The 21,435-nt window shown below is 32.8% G+C and overlaps 1 protein-coding gene and 1 long non-coding RNA gene across 4 annotated transcripts; both read left to right on the top strand.

Annotated features, from left to right (window-relative positions):
* The first annotated feature begins 1,779 nt into the window (after nt 1–1,779).
* LOC133692923 (uncharacterized) lies at nt 1,780–7,625 on the top strand. 3 transcript variants are annotated; one of them, XR_009842027.1, is made up of 6 exons: nt 1,780–2,153; nt 2,232–2,359; nt 2,474–2,586; nt 5,660–5,845; nt 5,973–6,133; nt 6,595–6,828. XR_009842027.1 is itself a non-coding variant. In XM_062114099.1 (5 exons), exons 1-5 carry the CDS (start codon nt 1,822–1,824, stop codon nt 6,622–6,624), a joined length of 789 nt encoding a protein of 262 aa, XP_061970083.1. In that variant the 5' UTR covers nt 1,782–1,821; the 3' UTR covers nt 6,625–6,828. The 3 variants fall into 3 exon arrangements, 1 of the variants encoding a protein (XP_061970083.1); XR_009842026.1 differs by lacking the exon at nt 5,973–6,133 and adding an exon at nt 7,380–7,625 and having other exon boundaries at nt 1,782–2,153; nt 6,595–6,750; XM_062114099.1 differs by lacking the exon at nt 5,973–6,133 and having other exon boundaries at nt 1,782–2,153.
* A 722-nt stretch (nt 7,626–8,347) lies between these two features.
* On the top strand, nt 8,348–11,894 carry LOC133691999 (uncharacterized). Its single transcript, XR_009841778.1, has 2 exons — nt 8,348–11,375; nt 11,511–11,894. It is a non-coding gene; the product is annotated as an uncharacterized LOC133691999 (long non-coding RNA).
* Nucleotides 11,895–21,435: the final 9,541 nt, after the last annotated feature.

Below are 21,435 nucleotides of genomic sequence, written 5' to 3'. Positions count from 1 at the left end.
TCGTTAATGCTTGGAACATGTGTTATTTTATTGGGCCGAGGGAGCTGAGATCTTTTAAATGCTATCTAAACGACGTAGAGGTTGTCCACTTGTTAGCGCATTGCACGCGCCAATAATTGTTTTAAAAAATAATATTTAATATATGCAAATTGTTATAATACCCCTCTCAACATCTAAAGTTTACCAAAAAACTAATGTAAAATAACCAAAAAAATCTTTAAGAGGAATTATATTGTTTTTGTGATGTAATTAAACTATTTTGAAATAAATAAAATGGCTAAAACACCATTGAATGAAAGACGTTATATTTTTTATCCTAAAGCTGGAATAGTAATTTTACTGTGAAAAAAATAATCTAACCTTGTATAATATATTAAAAACAATTATGTTTTGGTAAAAAAATGGTTAATTTAATATTTTTTTCCATGACAAATATGTAATTATATTATTATAATGAATAATAATATATGTTTTGTTTCACGGTAAGTTAAGTTAAGTTATTAAGAAGATTTAGTTTTTTTTTAAGTGCTAATAATAGTATTCTGGGTTTAGGGCTACAATCATAGTTATTAAACCCGGCCCGGGAGTTGACCCGGCCAAGGGACCGAGTCTCGGGTTTCATGGGTCAACCCGGGTCAACTCGGGTCAACCCGGATTAACCCGAAAAAATTTAAAAAAAATTAAAATTTTAATATTTCATATGAAAGAATCCATGTAAATATAGATTATATATATTATGAAGTTTAAAAGAATATTTTAAAAAGTTTTTTATTCCACATTAAAAAGATATTATGTTAGGCTTTTAAGTTAAAGTATTTAAATTAAAAATGTTTTTTATCCCACATTGAAAAAACATAACTTTTTCTTTGGAAACATAGAGTATATATACTAATAGGTTTCAAATCCCACATTGAAAAAACATAACTTTTTTCATGGGAACATAGAGTATATATATGAAAGGACTTCAAATCCCACATTGAAAAGATATTATGTTATCCTTTTAAGTTGAAATATTTAAACCAAAAGGTTTTTTATTTTTTTTTATTCGAGGAAACCTCACTTCCCGGAAAGCGTACTTTGTGGGTTCAGGTGAGCGAGTAAAACCCCGGCTGTCCCGAGCTCTTACAAGAGGTGCACGCCCTGACTCGAACTCGAGACCTACTATGCAGATTTCAAGCCCTTTGCCATCACGCTACACCCCTTGAGGACATTGAAAAAACATGATTTTTTTCTTGGGAACATAGAGTATATATACTAATGGGTTTCAAATCTCACATCGAAAAAACATAAATTTTTTCATGGGAACATGGAGTATATATATGAAATGAAAGGGCTTCAAATCCCGCATTGAAAAGATATTATGTTATCCTTTTAAGTTGAAGTATTTAAACCAAAAGGTTTTTTTATCCCACATTGAAAAAACATGACTTTTTTCTTGGGAACATAGAGTATATATACCAATAGGTTTCAAATCACACATTTGAAAAAAAAAAAGGGTCTCATCCGGGTTAGCCCGGGTCACCCGGGTCCCGGGTCGACCCGCCGGGTCGCTCGGGTTTGGCCGGGCTGTTGCCACAGCCGATCTTTTATTAAACCCAGATCGGTCCAGCCACCGGGTCGATCGGGTCCCGGATCGACCCGCCGGGCCGGGCCGGGTTTAATAACTATGGCTACAATAACTTCTTCTTTTAATAATTTAATTTAATTCTTTCATCTCCCTCCACGCGAGCAACGTATGGTGAGAAATACCGAAATTAGATAGATTCTTTTCTTATCCTTTAATAACGCAAGGAGGGACAGTTAACCGAAAAAAAAAAAAAAATGTTGCTGCTAAGCCAAGCTCCAAGAGGGGCTTTATCGGCCAAAAGACGAACTCCACTCAAATTCGTCCCCCAAAATCCACCATTATTCTTGAACTCTACCAAACCCAAATTCATTTCCAGAAAACAATCAACCTTCCCCCTTACTCTTGCCAAACCCGAAGGAGGTTTAGATTCCACTTCTGCAACCAAACAATCCCTCTCTTCCAACAATCCACCTCCCTCTCCTCCAACGCCTAACGACACTGTTTTTGTGGGCCAAGAGGATGTTCCTTTAGAAGGTGTCATTCAGTTCGAGAAACCCACTTCTTCCGGGCGTCTTGAAAAATGGGGGTAATTTTCATCTTCTTTTATATACAGATTTTACGGGCCTTTTCTTTTTCATTTGATCTTTTTAATGCTACGTGGCAGTCGTGTGGCTTTGCTGGCTGGTGGGGACGTGTTGGCTTTGCTCTTGTTCTCTGCAATTGGCAGGTTTGGCCATGGTTTCTCTGTTTTTGACTTCGAGACACTACGCACTGCTGATCCTTTTATTGCTGGTACGCATGTCTCTGTTTTTTTTTTTTAGATAATCTATTTGCATGTTTTTCTTTTCAGTTTAAAGTTGAAATTCAATTGCTCAAAGGGAGTTAACGTGGGTTAATAATGAGCAGGGTGGTTTTTGGGTGCTTACTTCCTTGGGGGTTATGGTGAGGATGGTCGTGGAATGAATGGTCTGTCTAAAGCTGCTATTGCTGCTGCCAAATCATGGGCTACGGGGATTCCTGTAAGTTCCATTATCTGCTAGGAGGTGCTGTCTATTTATTTCCTATTGTTATTAGGAGGATTTCGCGAGTGCAGATGCTAATTTGAGATAACAATATGCCTGAACTCCTTGTTTGGACATGAATGAAACTCACTCAATTTGTCTACTTTTCAAAATGCTTGATTTTATGGCGTAGCTATATGCCATCGTATTATTTCATGCACACATCACATTATGCATATTGGCCTCTTCTGATCATGAAATTTAATTCATTTTTTTCACATAGTGCGTTTTGCTTTCTTATTTAGTAACTTATATTTTGCCTGTGGACTAATCATAAATGCATCTAACGGTAAAAACTCATAACCTGGGCATGTCGTGTCATCTCAAAGTTTACCCACACTTTTAATTTTTGGCAGTAACTTTGACTTCCCATTTGTCCAGTGTCATTCTAATTATTCGTGACTTCACATATTCATATAAATTTCAGCGGAGGGGTGTCTGAACTTAACCCTTAACAGCTCTGATGTATTAGGCATCATCATATTTTGTACATTAATGGACAAGAAAGAAAAAGAGATAATAATGCGAACCCGGAGAGTAAGAACTTTTGAACCCACACGCAAGAAAAACAACTTAAGAAAGCTAAAATCAAATTACAATAAAAAACCTGACACGATGATTATTTGAACCAAGGCATCGAAATTATTGGATTAAAAAGACCCTAACCCTAACCCTATGACTATAATGAATCACGAACTAAAAGTATAGGAAGAGTGCTATAAAGACAGTTGATCTTTAATAAGTCCAAGAAAAATTCAATGAAGAACCTAAAGTATGAGCAATCTCACACAATATATTATTATGAAATCAAAGTCTATAAAAAACCTAAGTACAATCTAAATAACCCTATTTATACTAGGTAAAAACATCCTAAACAAGGCTGAATAAATAATAAAAGATTACTAATCCAAATAGAAAAAAGAATTTTAAACCAATTAAAAAAATAATGCAATTCTCACACAATAACTTCTAAACCTTATCACAAGGATTTCTTGATGTCTAATTGTTACAAAATTTTAACCCTATATAAAATAATGCTTATGGAATCTTCTAACAAAACTTCAGTCTGATCCAACGGTCGGATAGATAATTATGTTTGTCAGCGTAAAACTGTGTATTAAAAAAAATAAAGCTAAAAACCAACTTAAATTTGTTCAACTCCTAAAGGAATCTGCAAACCATGAGGAAACCAAGCCCAAACTGCCCCTCCTTGTCCTTGTCACTTCCCCGACTGCTTTTCTTGTGTGGATTTACATTAATTATAGGTTGATCATCACTTGACCTAAATATCCCGAATAAGCACATTGAGTGCCTTTTTAATCTTCTTGGCCCTTGACCTTGTAATGGGCTCAATTGACACCTCAATTGTATCATGTGTTTTTGCTTGATGATTCTCTTCAAATAAGGTTGTCCCTTCTCATGGCTATGGAATGGAGTTACTTGTTCATTGTTTTGCACATGTTGTCAAGATGATCATAGGAGTTTGCACACTAGACTTTAGCAGGTGCAGGATCGAATGTGTTGATTACAAATTAGATTCCATCAATGGCTACAATGGGGTGTGTCCAATAGTGTTTTCTGATCTAGAATTTCAACTTTGGAGCCTCTTTATTGAGCAGCTACCCTTCTCTAAATTGTGAGACTTACTGGTCTATTGCTAATTGACTTAGAGGCTATGCTCTATATGTGGGACTATTATGAAGCAGGGAATGTCCTAGAGTATCCCATGTCTTACCTTGATAATGAGTAAGAGGCAACTGATATTCTCTAAGTTGCCTATTGTAGATTTAATGAAGCAACGTCAATAATTGCATATATGAAAACATCCATCCCAATTAGTTTGACTGATGTTTAGTTGAGTTGATGTGAAAATCATGCATTCGGTGCAATTTTATTCTATATCAGGCTCTATATTGTAAAACCATTCTTCTTGACAGGGCACAATTGCATTTCTGATCTGTTTAATGCCTCATGCAAGTACTGAGAGCCCAGTGATCTCAAAATGCTCAGTAGAGGTTTTGCTAGAGCATTTGATATATAAAGGGTTTTGATTTTTTTTAAGGTTCTTTCTTAGATGGCTAACCTGTACTTCTTTATTGTGTTGCATGGAGTTCTGTACTCAGATACACATTTTGCTCCTGCTTGTTTTAGGATAAAAATTAAAAACCTTGGCTTTCAATGTTTTCTTACAATACCATGCTGGCTGCTAGGTTGAAGAAATTAGGAATTCTACTTGCGTCTTATAAGAGGTTGCGTTTATTGTCTGTGTTGACTGTGGAACAAGATTGCACCATCAAACATGCCATGGTTCCATGTCTCAGTTGTACATCTAATAAAGAGAAATCAACAATTGGTAACTGAGGTTTAGTTGAATTGATGTTAAAATGAATATATCAGTGGAATATGTCTGCAGCAACCCTTTTGTGGTACAATTGTACGTCTCACTTAGCAGGCTGAATTGCATTTCTAATCTGTTCTATGCCTCATGTAAGTAGTGAGAGCCCAGTGATCTCAAACTGCTCGGTAGATGTCTTCCTATATAATTCATTATATAACAGTTTTAAAGGGTTTACATTTTTATTAATGTTCTTTTTTAGACGGCCAATTTGATCATCCTTGATTGTGCTGCACAGATTTCTATTAGCTTATATACATGTTGCTTTTGCTTGTTTCAAGATAAAAATCAAAAGCCTTAAGAGTTCATTTTTCTCTTACAATCGTGTGCCAGCTACCGAGTTGAAGAAATTATTTTTATCTGTATTCATTGTTGCTCGTGATTGCGCCACCAAATAAACCACATTTTCATGTTTCAGTTGAAGTTGTCTAGGGCTTTTTCTTATCTGAACAGGTTCTTTCCTTTTCAATAATATTCATTTCAATGATCTTCACATAGCTTGCTATTTGAGTGACTTTCATGGCTGAAAATTATTAAATAACAAAAGGTATTACTGCATCTATATTGGTATTTGTCAAGCAGGCACGGAAAAGAATGGCTGACTGAACTGTTTTCTATCATTTGCTTGATTGGCAGCTAGGATTGATTATAAGAGCAGCATCATCAGGCCACGTTCCACCATCTACCTTTATCTTAGTAACAATGGGAAGCACAGGTGTTTTACTTATTGGATGGAGGATGCTATTATCCAGAGTTCTCTCCAATGATGAGAGTAAGAAGAACGATGTATACCGGCATGGCAGCCCATTTGAACTATTTGAGGTATTCCTTTTGTTTTTATATAAATTTTTAATCTCTGAATTCTTGAAGCCGTAGCTTTTTGTGCTGCAACCCAGGAGAGTTGTTTGTAAAGAATCTTATTTTATCTTATTATGCTTAATGGAACTAGGGATTCCTAACTTAGATGAGCACATGAGAAGTGGTTGTTCCTTGAACGCCATAACTACTGCTTTGGAGGGTCTCTTTATTGTACTGCTCTTTTTCTGGAACCACAATGCCTCTGAAGCATTCCATACCTAAATACTGGTTCCCTGAACTTTGGCTTCTGAGGTGAGCAATGTGTAGATAGAAATGGAGCATTGTTGAATTGGGGTTGATTCACTTTTTTTAAAGGAGATCGACATTTGGATACAGGCATATGTATTGTCAGTTGGTTAGGAGGTGTGGGGGTCAACATGGAGTTTTCACCATGTAACAGCCACTGTAACCACAACTTATCTGGGAGGCCTTCCCCTTTTCCTTCTCATTCTTCTGCCATTCTCATGACAGACTACTCTTGGAAGGAAAAGGAACGTGAACTTTTCAATTTATACCCTTTTTTTTTCAAATAATCAGAAGGAATTTCCAATTAAAAATAGGTGTATATCTCATCCTATATGTTGAATCATAATGATTCGCCAAAATGTATCAGCATTTTTCTCTTCTTTACAGATTGAAATTGGATTCCTCCCAATGTGCTAATATATTGAGATACTTATTCCTAATGGAGAATTGCACGTGAATCTTTGCAGTTGCTCACATCATTGGTACGAAGGTGGTGACAACATGGCCATTTCAGATGTGAGGTGATTTGATGGAGGGGTTATTCTCTCACAAGTCACAAGACATCATCGCTATTCAGTTTTTGAATTCGTTGTCATTTTACTTACCAGCTACCATTGTAACAGGTATGGAAAACAAAATCCTGGCTAGATGTGAATTTATGATTGTTATGACTTGAATTTCAATACCGTAGCGTTCTTAAATCTTTGTGAAATCTGAATATGCTTGTTTCCTCAGTTCTTAGTCTAGGGTATATAGAATGGAATAATGCTGTAATTTTCTAGATTCATTAATACCAAAATCTGCTGCAGCAATTTTTTTTCTTTGAAAAACAAAAAACAAATTATTTTGGATTAATTTGAAGTTATTCTCATAATCAATTGATGAAGTGGGAAAGTAGTGCTGTCAAGGCATGTACCGAAGTTGCCATTCATAGTGTCTATGTTTGATGGCCTTGTGGAAATCTAGAGTATTGACTGTAGATGATGCGCAATTATTTCTTGATCATAGGTCTGTATCAATAAATACCTTGTACCATTTCATATTTCTGTTAAATATGTTGATCCTGATTAGGTACTGTGTATGGACTATAGATGATGCGCAATTAACATTTTGGAATTGATATTTGAACTATTAATTCCACAATTTTACACAATATTGGTGGCCTTTGGACTGATTTTTGGTCACTCTGAATTGGGACGGGATGAATGTTAAGCAATTGACTGAACTTGGAGGTATTTCTGACCCGAGACAGGTTTCAAGATGGTGGTTAAGAATTTCGCTCTTTGTTCACCTATGATCAGAAGATTTTTGCGTGTCCTTTTTCTCTGTGTCGAAAGTTTGCAACACCACGCCGCTCAAGATATAAGCCTAAGAGTGCCCGAAAATTTGTAACTTTGTGTCTTTCTCTATCCCTCCTTTCACTTCAGGTTCGTTTCTGGTTCCTCTAAAATGTTTCCGACTCTTCTGTACATTTATAGGCTTGTTTATTTGTTGGAAAGTTTTTTTTTTTTTTAAAGTAAATTTTAGAAAGTGAATTCTGGAAAAATAAATTATTTTTAGATGTTTAGTAATGTAATGAAAAATAAATTGGAAAACACTTTCTAGTATTTGGTTATATAACAGAAAATGAGTTGGAAAATAACTTATTAATGTTTTATTTTTTTCAAGTTTATTAAAATAATAAAAAATAAATTTTATAAATTAAGAAGTTGAATGGGAATGAAATTGAAAAAAAAATATTTCATAAATTATCTCAAGTAAAATAAATAATAAAAAAAATAATACAGATTAAATTTAACAAATAAAAAATTGAAAGATGAAGAAATTAAAATAATAATAATTATCATTTCATAAATAATTTCAAATAAAATAAGTAATAATTAAAAGAATGGAGACTAAATTTGATAGATAAAAAATTTCAATTAAAAAATGATAAGGAAAAAGCAAATAACAATTATAATTATAAAAATGAGGATCAAAGTTAATATAAAAATCAAATTTTAAGAAATGAAATTGAAAAAAAATATTCGAAACAAAATATGAATAGCAATCAAAAGTTTAAGGATTAAATTTGATATACTCAATAAATAATATGATATTTTTAAATTTTTGATAATTTCTGAAAAGTGTTTTTCGCTTAAAATAAAAGAAAAATACTTTTCTGAAAACTAAGTTAAATTTGTTTTTGACTAGAAAGTATTTTCTATTGATCAACTTTTCTAATGACAAACAAATATAGAAAAGTTTGAAAAGTTATTTTAAAAATATTATTTTTATTAAACAAATAAGGTTTTAAAGTTTGTTACTCGTTGTTTTGAAAATATATTAAAATAATATTTTTTTTATTTTTTAAAATTTATTTTTAATATTAACATGTAAAAATAAATAAGTTATTAGTAATGATTGCAGGGCACGCGCCTGAACATTTTCCATTCTCCAGTCAAAACAACCATATGAAATTCTGATTAGCCAGAGACTAGAATCTGTCCATCGCTTGTCGTTTCAGGTACATCTAGTTCAAGACATCTTTATCCCAATACGCGATAAAGTTAAAACATCCCACGTCTGTGTTTAGGGGTCTGTCATTAGCTATGAAAAATTTCGTAGTTTTATTAAGACATTAGATCATGGATCCCCAGGTTTCCAAACAGGCAAATCGGTTGAGGATTTTTCTGTAATTAGATGCGGTACTGTCTGATTGGACGTTTCACAAAGCAAAAGTACCATCTCTGATCGTTTTGTGGTGCTGTGTGACAACGTGACAGTGAGTGTTTTGTAAAAGTTTTTTTTTTTTGAAATATTTTAAAATAATATTAAAAAAACAGAAGCATTACCGAACAAGAAATTTTTTTGTTTGTTTTTACGTTTAAATATATCTTTTAAAAAATTTAAATTTTTGTTTATTTTTTATTTAATTTTTTTTAGATTATTTTGATATGTTAATAATAGAAATATTTTTTTTAATAAAAAAATATATTATTTTAATATATTTCTGAATAAAAAATATTTTAAAAACAATCGCAATTATACCATAACAACTTCCAAATTTTTCTTACAAATTATCATATTTTGAGAATAACACAAATTATTAAATTTTAAAGTTATATTCTTATGAGTAAAGGAATCTTAAAAAAAAACTTATTTTACAGCAACAGAAGTTAGGGTTTTTCTTTTCGAAAATTAGCACAATTTAAATAATAAAAAAGGGACAAATTAGCAAAATAAGCTTTTTTGAAAAAAGGCACGGTAGGAAAAACTACAGTTTCCATGTACAAGTGAAAACTGCAAAATCATTGTTTTATAAATAGTATAGCTAGTTTTTGTTTTAAATACTATAGTTTTTACATGCGGTTTTTCTACTTTTTCCTCATCTTTTTAACAAATGCTATTTCTTCAAAACTTTCCAACACTTGTGCCAAGTTTGAAAAACACTCAAGAAACCATCTAGAACCTAGCTTAGTGGTAAGAAATTAGGACTAAAGGATTTGTTTTTCATGTGATCTTAGGTTCGAGCCTTGTGGTTGTTAATATGATGGCTACTGGAGATTGATTGTTAATTTCAGGGCCTGTGGGATTAGTCGAGATGCACGCAAGCTGACCCGAATATCCATGTTAATCTTAAAACAAAAAAACACTCAAGAAAGAAAGAAATAAAAAACTTATTTTGTAGTCGTTCCTGGTTCAGGACCAAGCATTTTATACAAATTTCAAGCTCTGGTTATGAACAGGATAAGAATCAAAATTGGGCTCCTTTTCCTGCCTGCGTCTGAGTTGGATCAGTACGAAGCAGATAAGGCACAACTCCTGAGCCCATAATTTAAAGATGACTTTGTTATTTTAAATTTTAATATGGTTGTGGTAAAAGTTATTTTTTAATGTATTTTTTTAAATGTATTAAAATAATTATTTTTATTTTTTAAAATTTATTTTTAATACTAGCATACTAAAACAATTCAAAAACATTAAAAAATTAATTAAAAATAAAAAAATAAAATTTAATAAAAAACTGGTTCCACTGCAACTCCCAAATGAGGTCTAGAATGGCAAACCGGTCATGTCTTCTTGTTGCACAGTGGGGGAATAGAAGTACACAGATATCCTGCATGTGAAAGGGCTTAAAGTGAGGGATGAGATCTCTTTCTGGTCACATTTCTAGGCTGTGGTACGGGAGTTTGTCACTGTATTTAAAAAAGTGTTTGAAAAAATTTAAATTTTTTATTTTAAATTAATATATTTTTAATGTTTTTAAATTGTTTTGATGTATTGATTTTAAAAATAATTTTTAAAAAATAAAAAAATATTATTGGTATATTTTTTAAGTAAAAAACATTTTAAAAAGCAATTACAACCACACTCTTAAATAGACACTAAGCTTTAAAAATATCTCCAAATGCGCAAGAGGCAAAAGAGAAGCCAAAACCAAAAGACTATCCTTTTAGCTCTTTTTTTCCTTCTCAATTACCAGAGTTAAAAGGATAAATAAAATGTCTTTTCTTTTGCAAAAATGTTGTTCCTATATATCCCAAAAAAAAACCAAAAGTAAAGGTAAAAGTAAAGCATTTCTTTCTCCTTTTTCATTGGAGCATATATAGTAAAAAAAACTATATTTCTACTATTCGAGATGCTATATTAACATCATGCTCTAATACTATAAAAAGAAATATCCTTCGTTGTATTGTCCACTCAACGATCAAAGAGGCAAATATATGGATAAAAATGTTTTCATTGACGTGTAGCCACAAGCATTCGACGCTGACCTTTGTATCAAGTTGTTGGCAATAAGGGAAAAATAATGGTGCGAAATTGGTGTTTCAATGGGAACCCACGCACCTTCTTGATTGATTTCGTGCATAGAACTCTTTGGCACTCTGAAGACATTTAGGATGGGTGGGATGTCCTAAGACAGGGCTTCTTTTACTAATTTGCTTAAAGACTTGAATGCCAAGTCCTACGGTCCGGGTCTATTTTTCACTGAAGAAGAAGCTAGTGGTTGCTCGGCTGATCAAAACCTAGCTAGCTGTTCCTTGACTGTAAGAACAAGAAACCTTCCCCTGAGGAAACAGGAGAAGGGTAGTGTGGAAGAGAATCTCAGGTGATTGAGACTTGACAAATGGGCTTGGATCTTGACATGTCATCTCTAGCAGAGAGAGAGAGGTGAGAATAGTGACAAACAGAAAATGCATGGTTGGAAGAGTTAAATGCTCGAGGGTTGCATGTAAAGGAGCCTTAAATGAGAGTCAGTGTTAAGGTCTCTCTCATTCTTTCCCTTCGCTGCTGCTTCTTTTCTTTCTTTCATTTACTTTTAATTTTTTATTGGGCAATTTCAATTCAAGGTCTCTTTCTTTTTCATAAGCATAGAGTAAATAAAGCATTTTATCAACAGCTTGGCGCAGAGAGATACAGCTATTGTTATTGTCCTTCCCAAGCTACCTAGCCTTTCCAGTGATCTCATAGCGCACTTTCTTTCTGCTGGCCACGCTTATTGGCCATTGGCCTCCTGTTGTGATCTTTTATAGGATTTTGTTTTGGATTTTGTGGTCTCACGTGAATCTCATTACTCATGAAATTAAATTCTCTCCCTCAGAAAAAGGACTGGGCCTCGGGATTAGATTAAAGAGGTTGAAAAATTAAACCCAACCAGTCACTTCACCTCCACAAGGTTTATGCATGTCTGCTGCAGCCGAGCATTGTATAATATTGAAATATTTATTGTTTCTATTTCCTTGCACGTCAGATACCCAATATTCTATTACCGAGATTACTGGTAGCTGCAGGTTGGTTACATTGTGATGTGATTATGCGAGCTCGCTTGACACCCCCCCAGTAAAAAGGATGCTGTCCTTTCTCTTCAGAAGATAACACTTCTGTTGAATTCTCCTTAAAAAAAGACTGGTAAAAGTTTTGAGCAAAATCCCGTCACTGCTCCACCAACACTTGCCCACTCGCTCTTACCGCACATAAAAATACTGGAGAAACATTCTATTGTCTCTTGGGTTTTAATACAGTATATGCCAGCTCAACAGCTGGAATTGCATGTCCTGAAGCTCATTAAATTAAAATGAAACTCAGCACAGGCTTGTCTTGCAACTGTATTCCACTGTTTTTTTGTCTTTTTTCTAAAGGAGTATTTGTCCTTTAACCTCTTCCTCTTCCTCTCTCTGTAACTTGGAAGGTAGGTCCCCATTTCTGACTAAGATTTATGCCCACAGGTGGTCAAGATTTGTTTTCTCCAATTCTATGTTTCCCATCTGGTTTTTCTCTCTTCCATCGGGATTACAACGCACTAGCCTCTTACAATGGATGGCTAATTAATTGGTTTTATAACCGTGGGAATTAGAAAGGGGCGGTTTACAGGGACACAGAGACCATTATACATATCATCTGATATCTAGATTCCTTTATTTCTGTTTCCTTCTCTGAAAAGGGTGAGTTTGGAACTGGATGGACAAACTTCCACCAGAATCCAATTATGTCCTTTTATATATGTTTGTGTGTGGGGGGGGCGATCAGTAGAGTGAGATTTGTAGCGCCTAGAGATAAAAGTAGTGGGGCGGTACTGATGCATTGCAATCTAATACAACATGGCAATTGTCAAGACTCAAGAGTATTCCGCTGAACTACGTACTCGTCTTGATTGTACATATCAGGGTTTCATTTAGCTCTCCACTCGTCGGACTGTGCAAGGACCAATTTGCTCTTCATAAACGAAATAATTTGACTATCTATTTTAAGTTTTTTAGACAGTTGACAGTTAAGATAAAGTACCAATTAATAAGATACTATATAAATCATGCTAATTTTATATTATTCAAGGTTCTATGTGATGTATAAATAAGCCTATAATGAAAACATAAGAATTATATTGATGATTTAGTCTATTTTTAATTAATTATTCTCACTATATATATATATATATATATATATATAAAATTGAAAAGAAAATAACTGAAAAGTACACAACAAAAACCATCTTGTTCACATAAAGGACGCAGGGTAGAATTATAGGATTCTAAGTGAAAGAAATTATAATTAATTTGTTAATAAAATGAAAAGGACGTGTTTTTTTTTTTTTTTTGCATCAAAATTAACTCTCTAAGAGAAGCCACACTGATACAACCCCCTAGCAACAAATCAAGCAAATCTGGAGAAGGAGATTAATGGTAGTTATGTTCGTGTTTTTGACTTTGAGATCTCAACTTAACAAATAAAGTGTGTTTGGTATTGTGGTTGCTGTTGTGGTTGTGGTTTGAAAAAAAAGCTTGTTTGGCTCTGCGGTTGAACCTGCGTTTGACCAAATTTCAATTTTTTTTTTGCTAAAATTGAGTGCGGCTTGTACTTTTTGGATCGTTTTGATGTGTTGATGTCAAAAATGATTTTTAAAAAATAAAAAAACATCATTGGCATGTATTTCGGCACGAAAAGCTATTTGAAAAGCAACCACTACCACACTGCCAAACACATTGTTTTATAAAAAATATTTTTAGTTGAGGTTGATTTGGAAAAATATATGTTTGGTTAAAACTGAGGTTGAGTAAAAAGTAGTTTAATGTGTTTGGTTAAAAAAATGCTTTTCAAATTGAGGCTATATATATATATATATATAGTTTTTAATTTAAATATTGTAGATTTAACTACTATTATTACATTATTAAATAAATAATATTTTATATCAAATACTTTTTATTATTCCATTAAATTATCTACAATTTCATCACGTATAAAATTCATCTGATAAGGACTATAGTTTTCATGGTTTTTTGAGCGTGCAACAAAATCAAGTAAAATATCATCAGAAACAGAATTGGAATTGCGATCAAATTCCACAAGTGTTACGTCATCATGCGATGTTCTTCTAATTTATGTAGTGTTATTATATAATATTAAACATTATTTTTTTGAGTAAAACATAATTTTAAAAAAATTAATTTTTTTTTACCAGGTCGGACACGGTCCAATAAATTTTACTTGCATGAATAGTGAAAAAAATTCACATGGCACTGTTCACGTGAACAGTGCCAGGTGAATGCTTCTCGCGGGTGAATTATAACTCATCTGTCATGAATAGTGCCCATGTGAATTACATGAGAAGCAGGCGGAGAGAAGCAGCTCTCAGATGCTTGTGCAAAACGCCGGTTTGATGTAAAAAATTATGAGACCTATCAAATAATAAACTGCTGTTTACATGTTACCAAACGCCTGGTTTAGACGATTTGTTTTAAAAGCAAAAGCTATCGTGTAAACAAACGCACTCTATAGTCTATATACTGATAGCTTTCACCGAGTGTATGAACAATCATGCACTCCCAATCACGAGAGAAAATTGTGTATGATTTCTTAAGATGCAAAAATACGTGTATTTCCTACAAAACAATCCTTGACTTGTATATATGGTGTAATTATTATTATTATTATTATTATTATTTAAAATTAGAGAAACAACTTTTGAGACTCTGCCTAGTTCCCTCTTGCCGTCGCAATCTTATTAACAAAACCTAATTTGCCTATAAAAACTACTAGAGCTCTAAATTCGTTGGCATTTTTGGCTGGAATTGAATAATGACTACTTTGCTACTTCACTCATGAAACTTACAACTAGCTTTCAAGAATATTACAATCTTTTCATATGATCATTTTGATATTTCTAAATTCATGACAAAGAAATATGTATTTTTTTCATTTTAATTACACATTAAAATAACCAAAATATTCTTGGAAACAAAAAATCTAGATGTCAAGGGGTTTTTCTATTTTCACAATGATTTTTTTGTTAATATAATTTAAGTTAAGGGGCAATTTGATATCTAAACAAATATAAAATAACAAACAAGTAAAATGCATAGTAAAATGATGAAAATACCTTTAAAATAAAAAAAAAAATTAAACTTTAAGACAAGGGGCATTTTTAGCTTTTCACAATGGTTTTTTTAAATACAAAGTCAGCTAAAAGAAAATTTCATATATGGCTAAGTAAATAAACAAAAAAGGACATGTGCGTGTGGTACACCTGGGGGCGCGTAGGAGGCGTGCCATGCGGCGCCTCCCAGCATTCAAAAAAGTCTTTCCTTCATGTTGTTGAAAGCATCGTCGTGTTTTTTTTCTGTTAGTGCGACTTGTGTCACCGATAATGGTTTGATTTGGCTTCATTGGGTCTTTTTTCCCCCTTCTTCTCTCTTTTCTCCTATAAAAATTATAAATTGACCCTCTTGGTTATTGGTATTTAAACTTTAGTTCCTATTCTTTTTATTTTTAATTTTTGTTTTTAGCCCTTTTGTAAAAGTTTTATTTGTTTTAAATTTTATCATTTAAACCAAATATTATATTCTCCAATGTAGTCCTTATTATTTGGATTTCTAATTTTTTTCCCAGGCTTTTTTGTAAAAACTTTAGTGGTTTTCAATTTTATCCTTCAATTCAAATTGATGGTATTATGTTGTTCAATTTGGTTCTCTTTGTTTTGATTTCTTTTTTTTTCTTAGCCCTTTTGTAAAAGTTACTACTCTTTTCAATTTCACCCATCAATTCAATATAAAATTTATTTTTTAATTTAATTTTGATCGTGATTCTTTTAATTTTTATTTTTTAAAAAATTATTTTATGCAATTGATTTTTTTTAATTTCATCATTCAATATATGATTGATTGAGAATTGAACTTTATGCTTTTTTCAAATTAGGTGGTTCGGGTCTACTAAATCGGATTATGAGTTTGAAAAGTTAACATGATTTTTTTAAAACATAGCTTTATAATTCTCTTTTTTTTTATCAAGTTATTACAATCACATGATCTAGACTGCAAGTTTGACATGATATTTTGGGTTAACTCAACTCTAATTAATGTAATTATAAGTTTACCATGACTAACTTTTTTATGTTTTTATATATTCATTTGAATATTTAAATATTATTTTTTACACAAAAAAATAATCTGGCCGGTGACGTGCAAACATCAAGACTAGGAGGTAATATTGCCTAATATATGAAAGGGAACAGTTGAGGGGGAACATTTATCACAATCTTACTATATGCAATGTTGATAACAATGAGAAGGAACTGCTGAGGCTAAGCAACATGATAAAGAATTCCTTGCGTCGTATTAATTTCTTAATTCTTGATGTTAATAGTTTGAAAATTTATGGCAAGAAGTCTCCAGACGTACCGGCAGGTGGCTATATGAAAAAAAGAAAAAAAAAACTAGGCCAGACGACATCAGTGAGGCTGGGAATTAATTTATCTAGTGAATAAAAAATAAAGTAAGAAAACCCTTTTAGTTAAAAATAATAATTTATTTTTATATTAATTCCAATACATTATTCAAATGAAAATTATTTGAATTTAAAAATCATTATCATATTTAATAAAGCTACAATAATAAATAAAAAAATCTCAATCTAAAATCATAAAATGTTAGATAAAGACTTCAATAACGTTTTTTTTATATATATTAACCACAACATAAAGCGCATCGTCTTTCATGCGAAATTTTGGAGAGAATGAGAGTAAATTTAAGTCAATATTTAATTTTTTATTTAAAATTATAATTATAATTTTTTATATTTTAGATTATTTGAATAGGTTGTTATTAAAAATAGTTTTTTTTTAAAAAGAATATTTTAATATATTTTTAACTAAAACATATTGCATGCAGTCATTCACTGATTAAGAAAAAAGGCCTGAGGACTTGATCTCTCTCCACACACAGACACACACTAGCCAGTGCTGATGGATTCCCTCATCATTGCTATATAATCAAAAGAACCCCTCCAGCCTCTGTGCACGCACTCAACTCCCGAGTACTTCCCTTTCCCTCCTCTTCCCGTCCTCTCCTTTCATTGTCCAACCGAATCATTCACATTTGAATATCTGTCTCCCTGAACAGCTTGCATGCAAATCTCCATGCAAACACACCCCACCTCGAAAAGAACCTCCTGAAATGACAAAACACCAGGAATCCAATATATATATATATATATATATATATATAAAACTATTTCACAGCTATTTTTAAGGGGAAAAGGCCGAGGAAATTAAGGAAAACATCAATTTTGATCGGGTCATCGGGAATAGGGCAATGTAGCATATAGGAAATCAAATAACATAATACAAATAGCTACTTATATTTATTTTATTTTTATTCTTAAGTATCAATAGCATATTCTTGTCTTCACTTACCAGAATAAAACGAAAATTATCACTCAGTATTTGGTGGAAGGGTTTTTCTCACCTCTCACTCTCCCAAAAAAAAAATTAAGAAATAAGTTAAAAGATCTGGAAAAACATTGTTCATTTATTGTAGATGAATAGTGATGGATTCAATCGAAATGAATCCAAAAAGGTCCCCCTCAAAAAATCCCCCAAAATAAATCTAAAAAAATCCTCTAAAAGATGAAAAAGCCCAAAAAAACACTAAAAACATATGGGATGAGGCGTGGTGGCCCAAGCCCATGCACTAGGAACATGGGCTCGATCAAGTAGCCCTAGCCCATGCTTGCCCCAACCTAACACTCGTAAGAGAATTTTTCTCGGACACCATGCGGGTCACTTAGTATTTTATATTTATCCAATAAGTATTATTTTGAGTATAGTATAATTCAAAATATCATAAAGATAAAATTACACTTCGACATCTCCTTCCCACAAAAGGATAATATTCATCCAAGGAGAATTAAGGTTTGATTCTAGAGAGGGAGCCTGAGAAACAGCTACCACATCCAAGGAAGGCAGCAAACACGCAAATTACCCAATCTTGACACGGGGAGGTAGTGACAATAAATAACAATATCGGGCTCTTCGAGTTTGGTAACTGAAATGAGTACAATCTAAATCCCTTAACGAGGATCCATTGGAAGGCAAGTCTAGTACCAGCAGCTGCGGTAATTCCAGCTCCAATAGCGTATATTTAAGTTGTTGCAGTTAAAAAGCTCGTAGTTGAACTTTGGGTTGGATTATAAATACACCATGAATCCTTCAAGTCAATGATTCACAATCTCTTCTCAATATTTTTAACATAAATATATTTTAGAGTCTATATTTCTAAAATATCATTGCACTTTCTCTCTCTATAAAATTATTAACTTTATAATCAAAAAGTCCCCACATCCATCAAATGAGACTTTTCGCAGGTATTAGTTACCAGTCACCTGGCATACCAGACACCACCTGCTACTACCACAACTACCAGTCACCTGGCATACCAGACACCACCTGCTACTACCACAACTACCAGTCACCTGGCATACCAGACACCACCTGCTACTACCACAACTACCGGTCAAATAGCTTACCATGCATCACCTGTTATCACTTACTAACCCTCCAAGCTTTCCATATCAAATCACCAAATACCTTGACTATGAAGAATGGATCAAATTGCTTGAATTAAGAGATCAACCAATTATCCAACACATCGATCTTATTCATAAACATCTTGGATTTTTTTACTCATTAATTGGCGTCTTATGTGGAAACTGATAAAAAAGCTATCAATTTCTAAAACTTACTTTTGACATTTCCATGTTATTCTATGGCACACAACCAACTCCTGGGTTAGGACATAAGATAAATCTACTTAATTGTTATCACAAACATTTCTACTCAGCCAAACTTTCAATAACTTACAAGTTAGATGCAACTCCTCACCCAAACCGTATCAGTAACCCAAGGTCAAAATAAGACTTTACCACCCCAACAAGTCTTGGTAACTATGACAACACACTTGATCCCATCACCATTTCCACTGGCCGCTCCCAACACCCATAGCCCATTGCACTACCTATAAGAGCCTGGGTAGAATGACCTCCAAATGAGTATTCTGCCTCCATACTCATCAAGTTCCTCTAGGGGTTGCTCGCGCTATTGTGATACCCGTGCACATAGCCAAGACTCTATATCGCTCCCTTAACTACCGCAGGATGGACCTTGGTTACCAATCTTGTTGTTTCAAGCCAAACTTTTTAGCCCTTCTGAAAATTATACATCAAAAGAATATGGGGATAGGTCTTTCTTGAATTACAACTCATTCTCAAGTTTGTGAAGATTTTGTTGTAAGCAAACAACACCTAAATCAACTTCCACAAGGGGAATCATGAAGAGCAAATAAGCCATTAGAGATTGTTCATTTTGATATTTATGGACTAATAACTCCATTTTTTGATAAAGGTAAAAGATATATAATCACCTTTATTGATGATTATAGTTGGAAAATTTGTGTTTATTTTTTGCAAGAAAAATCTAAAACTTTTGAAGGCTAAAACAAGTATAAAGCATTTCTTGAGAATAGAGCTCATTGACCAATAAAAGTTCTGCAGAAAAATCATAGTGGAGAGTATAACTTATATTAATTTGTAATTTTCCATAAGATTCATGTAATAAACAGGCAACTCGCAGCTCATACGCTCAACAAAATGTTATTTGTTAAAGGAAGAATAAATTATCATGGATATGGTACGAAGTCTTTTGATAAGGAGTGGCTTATAAAAAATCTTATTGGCCTGAAGCGGTAAATTGAAACGTTTATATTTTTAAAAGAAGTCTCAGACTTGCCATTTAAGATAAGATATCGGAGAAAGCCTGTAATGGATGAAAACTAATGGTAGATCATCTTAGAATTTTAGGGTGCATTATCTATGCTTATAGTCTAGATCAAAAAAGAAGAAAGTTTGATGACAATGGAGAAAAAATCATCAATCATGGTATTAGTGGTTATTTAAAAGCTTACAAACTATATAATCTCGGCACCAAGAAAACTATTATTATTGGTGATGTTATTTTTTATGAAGTTGAATTTTGGATTTTGAGTAATGATGGTGTTAAACAAAATACTTTAGTAGATTAAGATGGTGAGAATGATGAAATAAAGGAAAACTTATGAATGAAGCACCATAATCAGTAGATAATAAAAAAATATCGAACAGTCAATGACCACATCGTGTTAGAAAAAGGCCTACATGGATAAGTGACTAGAAAATAACTAAAACTAATCAATTTGATGATCCACTTACTCGTTTTGCTCCATTCTCATATTATGATCCTATAGTTTTTAAAGATGTTGTTAAAGAAATAAAGTGGTAAAAGGCCATGAATGATGAAATTGATGCTATTGAAAAAAAACAACACTTGAAAATCAATGAAGCTTCTAAAAAGACAAAAAAACCATTGATGTAAAATGAATTTTTAAAACAAAATTGAAGGGGAATGATAGGATGACAAATATAAAACATGCACTTGAAAAATGTTGCAGACCAATGATGCACGCTATTTTTGAAAGAAAAATATACAGGAGAAATAGACATGTTGAAAACAAAGAAAATTCGAGGCACACGCACTTGGTTTTCATAGTTTTGTACTGGGCACATGGGCTAAAATCTTTCAGGCCTCATCATGCTTGGTTTTTTTTTTTTTATTTAATTGGCTCTAATTTGTTCTTACATTTTACAATAAAATCAACTGTAAATACATTTATTCAGATGATATTTAATGCATAGAAAACATTCTCTTTTCTAGAAAAATAACATGTCTTAATTATAATTTTAAAATCCGGTCTAGTTTGATAGGTTAATTCAGAATCCGATCGATCCGATATCAGAATTTGGTTGGTTTGAAGAAAAAACAGGAAAGGAAAAACCTGATTTGACCTGGCAACCCGGTAAGATCCGGTTGCAAATCCGCTAACTTTGTTTTTATTTTTATTTTTTACTAAAACGATATTATTTTGATTTAAAAAAATACTAATCCGGTCAAAACCTGAAACTCAAATCTTGAACCAGGCCGGCCACCAGGCCGGGTCTTAAAAATATAATATTAATACTCGAATATCCCTTCTTATAACTCACATGTACATCCAATTTATTTTTATTATATGAGAAAAAAATAGTATTATATTCCAAGCTTACACTTGAAAAAGAAAACAACGGAAAGGATACGGTTTGATTACGAACGCAGCATCGGAAAATAAAATAAGAATTTCGACTTTATCCTCCCGGAGGGGCCTTTGATCATCATTCCCGGAATCTTTTAAATATATCACAGACCCACTTCCCCACTTTTTGCCGTGGAAGCAGGTGCTCACTCCACACCGAATGACCCAAAGTCGTTAAAAAAGCAAATGGAGTCTCCGTTCTTTTTCGCATTTATATTCAAATCCAAAAAGAAAAAGGTATAGTTTTACACCACGCGCTCTATATAGCGTGGCACGTGACAATCGCGTTTTGTTTTTTTTACATCATCTTAAGTGATTTTCTTTTCCTTTTCAATGAAAATATTTACCCTTTCTTCATTCGTAATTTCAAGAGATTATATATTGCCTGCACTTTAA

Source organism: Populus nigra, chromosome 4 (genome assembly GCF_951802175.1).
Source record: "Populus nigra chromosome 4, ddPopNigr1.1, whole genome shotgun sequence".
In the NCBI taxonomy this organism is placed as follows: Eukaryota; Viridiplantae; Streptophyta; class Magnoliopsida; order Malpighiales; family Salicaceae; genus Populus; species Populus nigra.
Note: the sequence above shows the minus strand (reverse complement) of the source record. Positions and strands in the feature narration are given on the sequence as shown.

Excerpts from the sequence above, each read along its gene's own strand:
- LOC133692923 (XM_062114099.1), top strand. The coding sequence starts at position 1,822 with ATGTTGCTGCTAAGCCAAGCTCCAAGAGGGGCTTTATCGGCCAAAAGA. Across the intron at positions 2,360-2,473 it reads TGCTGATCCTTTTATTGCTG|GGTGGTTTTTGGGTGCTTAC; the intron begins GTACGCATGTCT and ends AATAATGAGCAG. Across the intron at positions 5,846-6,594 it reads GCCCATTTGAACTATTTGAG|TTGCTCACATCATTGGTACG; the intron begins GTATTCCTTTTG and ends GAATCTTTGCAG.